We start from the raw sequence: 11,086 nt of genomic DNA, 5'->3' as shown, positions 1-11,086 counted from the left end.
CTCTCCTGCAAGTGTGAAGATTGAGGTATTGTGTTCCACCCTTCACTCCCCATTGAGGACCTCTGCACCCAGGCAAGTCAAGCTGTGAGTCCTGGGAGTCCTGACTGATATTGGAGAGACTGAAGGGGGCCAGCTGCAAGGTCTCTGGGGAAGATGCTGTATACACCTGCAAGGCTAGAGGTCACATATGTCAAGCTGTAACGGATAGAGGCTGTTCCTGAGGGCTTTGGGGAAGTCATTAATTAATAGAATGAGAAGATGAGATGGCGGTTCCAAAGATCACAGACAGCACCGTGGATGAGCTGTTTGTATCACTGCATTTTCTGCAGGTGTGTGGAATGGGGTGAGTGCCCACTTATTTTCTCATTTCAGGAACTGGTGCCAGGAAGCCAGGTTTTCTTAGCATCCTTGTTTTAGAGGTGAAACCTAGGGCCTGGAGGGGTATAGGTATTGGCTGAATGAGTTGGAAGGAAAGTGTCAGATTAGTTTGACGTACGCTGATCACGGAGTGAAAAGAGGACAGTCTGCAACCAGCCCTATAATTGAAACCAAGCTGAATCATCTCAAGATAATACCACCTTCTCCCATCTACCCTTTTTGGATACTAAAAATTCATTTAGTAGGCTGGCAGTTACTAGGGACTTTGGTTTTCCTGAGTTAGGTGCATCTTTCTGGGTGACAAGCCTGCATCAGTGAGGTGTATCTTTGGGATATAGTGAAAGGCGGGGTCAGAGATGCCCTCAGATGAGCATTGCTTCTGTGCCAGGCCCAAGGTTGTGCCCCATCCTTATCCTAGACAGCCCATCTGTGGTCTGCTTCCAGGGGTCTTTCTGTCCACCAAAGGACTAATAAATACCCTTTTATTTCCAGAGCTAATTCAGATTTGTCCTTATCTACTTGTTTTCTTTATGGTATGAATCCCTTTGAGACTTTATCAGATAGGGCTGTTTTTTTGCCCTTGAGGTCCAGGAAAGCACTATATCACTGAGCTACACCCCTGCCCTTATTTGCATCCTCCCATCCTGTCCTCTACCATATGAAAACGGGTGATTTTTGAGCCTCAGTTTCTCCATTGCTTAAAGGAGAATTATACCTTTTATCCTCCTGAAATTTATGGTGAGGAATAAATAAAGTTTTGTAGTTACAAATAATTGTACCTAGTGCAGTTTTGGCATATTGTAATATTCAGTAAATATTCCTTCCATCTCTAGTCCCTTTCCTAAATTTAGAAAAATAAAATAGAAATGTTTACTTTTGGCCAGGTGTGGTGGTACACGCCTGTAATCCCAGCGGCTTGGGAGGCTGAGACTGGAGGATTGTGAGTTCAAAGCCAGCCTCAACAACAGTGAGACGCTAAATAACTGTCTCTAAATAAAATATGAAATAGGTCTGAGGATGTGGCTCAGTGGTCGAGTGCCCCTGAGTTCAATTCCTGGTACAAAAAAAGAAAATGTTTACTTCTTTAATATGAAATCATGATGAAATTTTAGTAAGCCTTGGGAGGGAGCAGCGATAGTGCATACGTATTCCTGCAGGCCGAGCACATGCGAAGCCAAGAATTTGGGGTTTTTCTGCCAGCCAGGACTGAGTCACTGAGAGGGGCCCTGCCTGGCTCAGGGGGAGGCAGGGCTGAAGCACCACATTAGGGCATGTTCCGGGGAAACAGATTCTCTGAATAACTTGGATGGCTCCCTGGAGCATTTAGGACAAAAGCCACCTGGAAGAGAGAGATGATCACCCCCCACATAGCCCAACAGTGACCAAAAAGTCTTATCACTTGATAAATGTTTTCAGCAGTGATTCTTTCTTTAAGACCCTAGGGAGCTGTTTTATTATTTATTTATTTTGTTAAACTTTTTTTTAGTTGCAGACAGACATAATACATTTATTTATTTATCTATCTACCTGTCTACCTACCCATTTATTTATTTATTTATTGGTGGTGCTGAGGATGGAACCCAGTGCCTCACACATGGTAGGCAAGCTCACTACCACTCCAGCCCCTTAGGGAGCTGTTTTAAATTTTATCACTGCCTTCCTGGGAAGGGTCAAGGGCTGCCAAGTGTGTGCATTAAACTGGGGCAGGCATGAGCCATCTTTGAGTCAGCCCTTGCAAGAGCCCTTGACTGTGCGGTGGGATGTTTCCCTCCCACTCCTGTCCTAACTTCTGGATATTCTTTGTCAGACATCAGCTGTCACCTTCCAGCATCAAGGACAGCTGGATCCACTTCATGGTTCCACCCTCTGAGGTGCTCTGAAATCCTTTGTAAGAGTGATGAGGATTCTGGTGTCTATAAGGGAGGTGGGTAGAACTGGAGATGCCTGTGATTCACACAGTTTTAGAAACAAAAAGAAAGAACTCTGGGGGATTGAGGATATAACTCAGAGCACTTGCCTGGCATCTTCCTTGAGTCCCATAGTTACTAGCTAATTACCTGTGTACTTGGCTTCCATTTCCTAGTCTTTGGTGTGCTCCACATTTCATCCATCTCTCTTCTTCACCAAAGGGATAGGTCAGTTCTGCAACTGTTTTGAGTGCAGACTAAGAGGTAGCCTGACTGGGAAGATCACCGTAAGGTTCTCCAAGGTACAAGTCTCAAGGTCGTTTGTGCTGTCAGGTGAGGTGGCATGTGTCAGAAATCCCAGTGGCTCGGGAGGCTCAGGCAGGAGGATTGCAAGTTCAAAGCCAGCCTCAGCAACTGTAAAGTACTAAGCAATTCAATGAGAGCCTTCTCTAAATAAAATACAAAATAGGACTGGGGATGTGGCTCAGTGGTCAAGTGCCCCTGAGTTCAATCCCTGGTACCAAAACAAAAAATCTTTGTGCTGAGAAGTGAATGGCCTTATGACTGTCCCCAGATGGTTCTGCCACGTTGTGGTTGAGTGCTTCGTTCCATATAATACTGGGGGAGTCTCAGCATACTTAAGTCTCCTCCAATTAATTGCACACCACTTTGTGAAGCCCTCACCCAGCAAAGTGACAGAACAGTTTGGGACATTGATGAGACTGTTCACTTATCGGCATAAACAGTCTTGAGGCTTATACCTTGGAGAATCTCATGGTAATCTTTCCAGTCAGTCTAGCACTTAGTCTACACTCGAAATATAATTGTAGAATTGAATTGTGTTAGCCCTCTGTTACTATAACAAAATACCTGAGCTAATTAACTAAAAAATAGGACATTTGTTTTATTTTTTTTAATATTTTTATTAGTTATTGATGGACCTTTTATTTGTTTATATGTGGTGCTGAGAATCAAACCCAGTGCCTCACACATGCTAGGCAAGTGCTCTACCACTGAGCTCCAGCCCCAGCCCACTAGGATGTTTATTTCGCACACAGTTTTAGAGGTTTCAGTCTGTGGTTGGTTGGGTCTGTTGCTTTCGAGCATGGTTCACCTTACAGCTAGGAATGACCTGGATTCTCATAATCCCCTTCAAGGTCATACCCATGATTACCTAAAACCTCCCCTAGGCCCCAAATATTTGGGTTCAGGGTGCAGGGGAATGTCTCACTGTGTTGGCCAAGCTGGGCTTGAACTCTCAGTCCTTCTGACTCAGCCTCTCTAGTAGCTGGGGTTGTGAGTAATTGGAATAATAGTTGTGTGTCTAGCTTACATTCCACTTCTTGAAGGTTCCACCATCTCCTAGTGGCACCGTTCTGAGGAACAAGCCTTTAACACATAAACAGCCTTTGGGGAGCACTAAGCTTTAGCATGAATTAAAACAACCCTGAGCCAGAAGTGGTGGCATACCTGTAATCCCAGCGGCTCCAGAGGCTAAGGAAGGAGAATCGCGAATTTAAAGCCAGGCTCAGCAAAAGCAAGGCACCAAGCAACTCAGTGAGACCCTATTTCAAAATAAAATACAAATAGGGTTGGAGATGTGGCTCAGTGGTTGAGTGTCCCTGAGTTTAATCCCTGGTACCCCCCAAAATAAAGTAAAATAAATAAAACAACCCTTAGTCTTATCGAGACCTGGAACCTCTGATAAATGTTGGGATAAGCTCATAGTTCTCTTCTTTGTACCTTAAGGAGTAGTTACTGCTTCAAGCAACGTTTTGGTCAGGGTGACCATGTGACATGTTTTACTTTGTTTTTCTCTGTGCCTCCCCACCTCTCAGACCCTCTTAACTTTTTGTTTTTTTCTTTCCCCAGAGTCAGCTTGAAAAGGAGAATCGGGCTCAAGGTGGAGTATCCATGGAGGTGTGGAGCCTTGTCACCAATCTCTAACTGCAGAACTGGGATGTGGAGCTGGAAGTGCCTCCTCTTCTGGGCTGTGCTGGTCACAGCCACACTCTGCACTGCCAGGCCAGCCCCAACCTTGCCTGAACAAGGTAAGGCAGTAGGCTGAAGGGTTGGCCCAGACCCCCGAGCCTTTGAACAGGCTGGGCTTGCATGGAGGTGATGTGATCAAGTAGGAAGGCTCCTTAGGTGGAGCTAAGGGCTTCCTTCCTAGAGCAGAGATGCTGGAGATTCTTAGACTGGTTGGGCCTGGTTATAAATCTAAATGACTTCATCAGAGGTTGGGGTTGTGAAGTCTGGTTGTGAAGTCTGGTGACAGCCATCCTGAGTTGATAAGATGAGGGGGAAAAAACATCTGATTGGCACCTAAGAGCTGGGTCTTTATCCTGGGTGGTATATAAATGTATATATAAAAACAGCTAGATGGTGCGACGGGGACCAAGTAGCCTATGAGTTTTGGTTTAGCATTTTAATTGTACAGCATTGTAGGATGTAAAAGTTTGATAATAGCCTCTGACTTATAAAAAATTGTTCCAGGGGCTGGAGTTGTACCTCAGTTGGTAGAGCATTTGCCTTGCATGCATGAGGCACCGGTTGCTGATCCTCAGTGCCACATAAAAACAAATAAATAAAATAAAGGTATTGTGTCTGTCTACAACTAAAAAATTATATATTAAAAAAAAATTGTTCCAAAGACACATCTTCTATAAGGGTTGGTGGTCATGATGACTTGCCTGCCATTTTGCCTTTCTTGAATGTGTCTCCCAGGCCCTGTTTAGGAGCCTGCTGAGTGGTTTGCTTTGGAGATGCCCTATTTGAGGGATTTCAAAGAGACTGGGAACTAGGAAGCAGGATGGAGCATAGAGACCTATATAGTGTGTTGGAAATTCACAGAGATTATTAGTAACAGGAAGACTTGCCCCCCTGATCATGGGATTTGCACAAGTTATGAAAATACCTATGGGAGATTACAAGTGCCGCATACCTGATAGCTTTTGAGAGACTTTGTGAGAATTAATGTTTGGGCATTTGGGGGGACTTTGAGACTTGGTGACTGGTCACATAGAGAAAGTTGGCAAGCAGTAGATGAAAAGCTTGGGTGCTTATGATATGGAGGCTGTATTTACAAGGCCATCAGTCTAGGCTATGTTTTAATGATGAGTGATGGGTGAGAGAACATGTCTAGTTACATGATGCTTGGAAGGAGCAGGGAAGGTTGTGTGAGACTTTCTGAAGGTGTAATAACTGGAGCAGGCGTTCTGTAGGCCCACAGGCAAGATCTGAGCAAGAACATGCCGGAGACCCAAAGTGGGAGAGTTTATCTCTGCCCACAGGAGTTAACCATAAGGTAGAGACAAGTACAGAGAAATAAATGCAAAGTATACTGTGTTTAAATTACACATTGGAGTTATAATAAAATGCAGTGGGGGGGGGCTAGGGTTGTGGCTCAGTGGTAGCATGCTTGCCTCGCACGTGTGAGGCATGGGGTTCAATCCTGAGCACCACATAAAAATAAATAAAGGTACTGTGTCCATCTACAACTAAAACAATGTTAAAAAAAAATGCAGTGGGAATGCACAGGAAGAGAGGAGCACAGATCATCTGAGATGGGTAAAAAGTAGGCATCTGAGAGAGAGAAATAAAGGGCTTTCTGTGTGGAATGGCATGAGTGAGGGTACAGAGGCAGGATATATAAGATAAAATTGAGAATGGTTTGCCTTTTGGGTAAATAGTTATGGGAAATAATACCTCGGAAAATTAGATTTGGCTACCATATGAAAGGCTTCCCTATGCCACGCTAAGGAAACTATACTTAAAATGGGTAGATTTGAAAAATTTGGGAAATTTGAAAAATTTAGTGACATGTTCCAGCTTTTAGAAATTTAATTTGGCCATTGAATTTGGACAGATGGGAGGAAGGGGTTCGTTAGGTGGCCCTGTTTTCATCTTGCTCTGCCACGTGAGAGCTGCGTTAACTTCCTTTGCCAAATTCGAACACAGTAAAGCCTTAGTTTTGCCCATCTATAAAATGGGAAGGGTAAAAAAGGATTAAATGCAATAATCCCAATAAAGCACGTAGATGGAAAGTGTTAGCATTTATTACTGCTGTGGCTTCTGTTGACAGAAAGACTAGTTAGGAAGGTTGTTTTGATTGTCTAGTTGGAGTGAGATCGGGAAGTGGGTGGGGGCTGTAAGATTGTAAAGGAAGGAAAAAACAGTAAAGACCCTCCAGAAATAGAACCTAGGGGTTTAAGTCGGTAGAATAGCAACTCTAGATGACTAGAGACAAGACAAGATGAAAGTAAGGTTACGGGAGCAGAGAAGATGGTGACCAGCCACTGTGTAGACAGAGGCAGGGGAGTCCAGGAACAAGGAGGGCATGGACGGATGAGGGTTGAGAATGTGCTTTTATGATGGACCCTGAAGCATTTTCTTTTTCCTTTGTTTTTTTTTTTTTTAACTTTCTGCAAGACTCTTTGCAGCCCAAGAATGGAGATTAGAGAAAATGAATTTGTACAAATCTTTGGCCTAGCCACTTGAAGGCTGGAAGAGGGTGTGGAGCAGGGAAATGAGCTAAAGGAGATTTAGATGGGCGTGGGGCTGGAGGAGGAGGGTCATTAAAGCTGCTGGTGGTGGATCCTATCTAGGATCCTATCTAGGCAGGGATGGAGGTTAGAGCCAGGGATCTGAAGGTCTTGATGAGGACAAAGTACAAGCTCAGAGAATAGAGGGAGGAGGAGAGGGGGGATGGGGACTGTTGGGAGGCTGTAGGCAGTCAGGACTGAGCTTATAAAAACGTTAATTTAATTGAGGTATAATTTATGTAACATAAAATGTATTGATTTTAAGTATCTGGTTCCACGTGTTTTGTTGGTTTGTTTTTGTTTTTTGGTACCTGGGATTGAACTCAGGGCACTTGACCGCTGAGCCACATCCCCAGCCCTATTTTGTATTTTATTTTGAGACAGGGTCTCCCTGAGTTGCTTGGCGCCTCACTGTTGCTGAGGCTGGCTTTGAACTTGCGACCCTCCTGCCTCAGCCTCCTGAGCTGTTCAGATCATAGGCATGCGCCACAGCACCCGGCTCCATGTGTTTTTATAGAATGTGTGTACACCATGTAACTACTACCTCAGCGAAGATATAGAACATTTTCATCACCCTCACCGTGCCCCTCGTCAGTCAGTCCCTGGGCAACCTCTAATCTACTGTCTTTCACCATAGATTAGTTTTTCCTGTTTTAGAATTTCATATGATAAAATTACATGCTGAGTGTGTATTCACCTGTTGATGGCCATTTCGGTCATTGTATTAGTTTGTTTTCAGTTGTTATAGCAAAAGACCTGAAACTGGATACTTATAAAGAAAGGAAGTTTGTTTACCTCATGGTTTTGGAGGCTGAAAGTCTAAGATCAGGCAGCCCATATATTTAGCCTCAGGTGATGGCCGACCTTGCAGTATCGCTACATGGAGGGTGGGTCACCAGGGGAGTGTATATAAGAGAGATCATATGGTGAGATAGGGAGACAGGGAGGGGCCGGTCTTCCTCTTTTTATTAACAAGTCTCAGGGGAACTTACAGGTTTCTTGAGGACTACATTTAATTCTTTATGAAAGCAGTGACCTTCACTAAGCCCCACCTCTTAAAGGTATTCAACCTTTCAATATTGTCACTCAGAAAGCCAACCTGCCAACACATGAATTATAGCAGTTATGAATAATTTTGGCCATTTTTAATAAAACTACTGTGTTCTGAACATTCATGCACAAGTCTTTATGTTTTTTCTTGACTACCTTCATTTTGATTTCAAGTGCACTTCTTTTTTTTTCTTTCTTTTATAGTAATGGAGATTTAGCTCAGAGCTAGTCTACCACTGAGCTACATTTCCAGCCCTTTTTAATTTTATTTTGAGGCAGTGTCTCACTAAGTTGTGAGGCTGGCCTCTAAATTTGCTATCCTCCTGCCTAAGCCTCTCAAGATCACAAGCATGCACCGCCACACCTGGCTTTGACTCCACTTCTTACTCCCTGTTGACTCTTGGGACAGTTTTCTCTGCCTTTCTATAAACTCTGTTAATGAATATGTGCTCATAAGGTCATTGTAAAGATCAAATGAGACTGTCTGCACAGCTCTTACACAGAGCCTGGTACACAGTAATAAATGGCTGTTCTTAGTCCATTTTCCCGGGACCCAGGAGTCTACCCCATATGGTAAGGGACATGTGGTCTCCTGGGGCAACTTGGAATGGCCTAGGACGGAACAGTGGAAAGCCACGGGACTTGGAGAACAAGTCTGGTGAAGGAAGTCCCTTCCTAGTGTGGCACTTTTATCCCTCACGAGCTCTGTGGTACGGCACACTGCCCTGCCGTGGCAGAGAACAGCTGTGACTGTGACGGGTTAAGAGGAAAACATATCTTCATGCTTTGTGAACTTTAGGGAACTTTACAAATGTTAGATATATTGTATAGCCTTGGCCCTACTGATTATTAAATAATGCTGCTATTGTCCTCAAAAAACACTATAATCTGTGTATAAAGGATTTGTCCCTAAACTGAAAGCAGACTACCCCAAACCCTGCCTGCATTGAAACCTTCTCCCTCATTGGAAAGGCTTTGTGCTGTGCTGTGTGTGTGTGTGTGTTGGCAGCCCCTCCCCCAGCTGAGTGCAATACTAGCAGTCTGCAAACGCTCCTAAGGGACTGGGGAGGGCCTGGAGTTTCTGGCTGTCCTTGGAAAGTTGATTTAATAAGGGTTCCAGGAAAACCAACCTCCCTCCTTCCCTCTCCCTCTCCTTCCCATTCTGTGCCATCTTACCAAGTACAAGCTTGTTTCAGATCAGGCTTTGAGGTTTGCGGGTGGACTGAAGCTGGATCACAGGCCGAGGGGTAGAATACCCCTTTCAGAAGATAAGCACCAGCTTGCAAGACATTCTGAGCTTGAGGTGGGCTGTTTCCATTTGTTTTTTCCTCCTAGAATAGGACTTGAGGGGAACTGTGAGTGGGTTCATCCAAAACTGCCTGCAAGGCCACTTTGGAGACTCCTGCCTGCCCCCACTTCAGCAGTCAGGTGGGTTAAACATCCCAGACCCCGTGGTACAGGGCATACAGTGTGTGAGACTTGCAGTCTCCAAATACTTGCTTCCATCCACAGAAACTTGCAACTCATAAGCAATTTAATGGGCTGAGGTTTTACAGCTCCTCCCACCCACCCAGATTTGAAGGAATCTGGTGGCTGGTTGAATGGGGGAGAGGTTACATTTAATGGAAAAGCTCTATGTTTCCATTTCTGGCTGCACGTCCCCCTGCATGCCATGTGTGTACCACAGAGCAGGTCTTTGTCTCTGTGTTCTGCAGAAACCTGTACCCATGGCTGCGGGTAGTGCCAGAACCATGAACCAGCCCTCAAGTTGTAGGGTCCTGGCAACTCTCCCACCCCACAGGGGTTCTGCAGCTGCCTTTAGTCCAAAGGGGTGTGCATTTCAGCTGAGCTACAGCAGGAGTCTCAGATAGATACCAGGGGGTGTCCCAATATAAGACATGCTGTGATTTCGCAGGCACAGCTGATTGGCCTGAAGACCAGTGTCCCAGAGCTGCCCTGGGACACTTGGAGGGTGTGCCCCCACTCCACCTCATCCCCAGCATCATTGCTTCTTGTGAAAAGAACCTGTTTGCTTCTAATTCACACTGAATGGCAAGAGGAATTCCAGAAGGCTAGTGGAATTACTTAGAGCCAAAGGTGATGTTGAATGACCCACTTGAGAACAAGGGCAGGGGATTTAGGTCTGTAGAAATCCACCAGTGCTCTAAGCTACCAGGTTTCCCTCAGGATCTACTGTGTCCCATGCCTGCCTCCCCAGAGAGGTGGCTGTTTGCAAGTGTTAAGAGTTAGGGCAGGGCTGGGAGGACCCAGCAGCTCTCAGCAGAGTGTGAGAGAATGTGAGGGTGCTCACGTGTCCTGCTTGACCACACTGGGTAGAGCTCAGCCACTCCAAGGCTGTGTTCTTGGCTCTGGCTTCTGCATTGCTACACCATTAGCTTCACTGATTTTCCACTCTGGCTTTGCCAACCCACTCTCCGAAGTCAGGGAGGAGGAATTTCTCAGGGAAGAACAAATGGCTATCCAGAGGCCTCGCAGCGGGTGGGGGAAGGGAGGGAGCCCAAACAAAGAATCCCTGATTCTTTGTCCATGACTCTTGTCACCTGGTTTCTGTGACTGCCTGGAGTCTGGGGTAGGCAGGCAGGTGTCAGGGATTCTTCTCAAGCCTTCGCCTAGAGATGGGAAAATGGGTCCACAGGGTTTGTCTAGCCAGGGTGTTTGCTTCTGGTCAGGCTAACGAGTGAGTGACTGTCCAGGTGGTGATGGATGGCCTTGGGAGAAGTGAGTTCTGGGGAGTTATTATCCAGAAGGGTGAGGTCCAGGGTCAGAGAGCCTGACCAGCAGCTGTGGCCTGTTTTTATAATGCCTCATTCCTCTGGGGCTACTTCGGCCTCAGGCTCCCCCTGTAGATAGCACCTTTGCCTCCTTCTTCCTTCCCTGAAGCCTAGAAATGAGACAACTGTTTTCCTGCTGACCGGGGAGGTCCAGCTGCTCTCCTTCCTTCCCCTGGACTCTTAAATTCAGCTGCCCAGGCCTCTCTGTTCATTCAGGGAGGGTGGACCATTCATTCACAGACTTAGACACTTCTTTCTGCCCAACCTGTTCCCGCTCCTCTGGAACTGAAAGTTAATTGCCCTACCTGGCCTCCTAAGAACCTGGGGCAGATCCCAAACCATTTCCTTTTAGGAGAATTCCTTTTGGAATCTGAGCTGCTCCTGACCTTGGGGATTTTCTCAGACTTCCAGCTGT

General features: G+C 45.6%; 1 protein-coding gene across 3 annotated transcripts in view; it reads left to right on the top strand.

The window, feature by feature from the left end:
• Positions 1-254: 254 nt before the first annotated feature.
• The window catches only part of Fgfr1 (fibroblast growth factor receptor 1), a 46,922-nt gene continuing 36,090 nt past the window's right edge, over positions 255-11,086 (top strand). For 2 of the 3 annotated variants that reach the window (XM_026404666.2, XM_026404665.2), the window contains exons 1-2: positions 255-329; positions 4,158-4,336. In XM_026404666.2, coding sequence (XP_026260451.2) covers positions 259-329; positions 4,158-4,336 — 250 coding nt within the window. In that variant the 5' untranslated portion in view covers positions 255-258. The remainder of the gene's footprint in view (positions 330-4,157; positions 4,337-11,086) is intronic. The other variant, XM_026404673.2, reaches the window with a different exon arrangement.

The sequence above is a fragment of the Urocitellus parryii genome, chromosome 14 (genome assembly GCF_045843805.1).
Source record: "Urocitellus parryii isolate mUroPar1 chromosome 14, mUroPar1.hap1, whole genome shotgun sequence".
Lineage (NCBI taxonomy): Eukaryota > Metazoa > Chordata > Mammalia > Rodentia > Sciuridae > Urocitellus > Urocitellus parryii.
The sequence above is the reverse complement of the archived record's forward strand: the minus strand, read 5'-3'. Positions and strand labels throughout refer to the sequence as shown.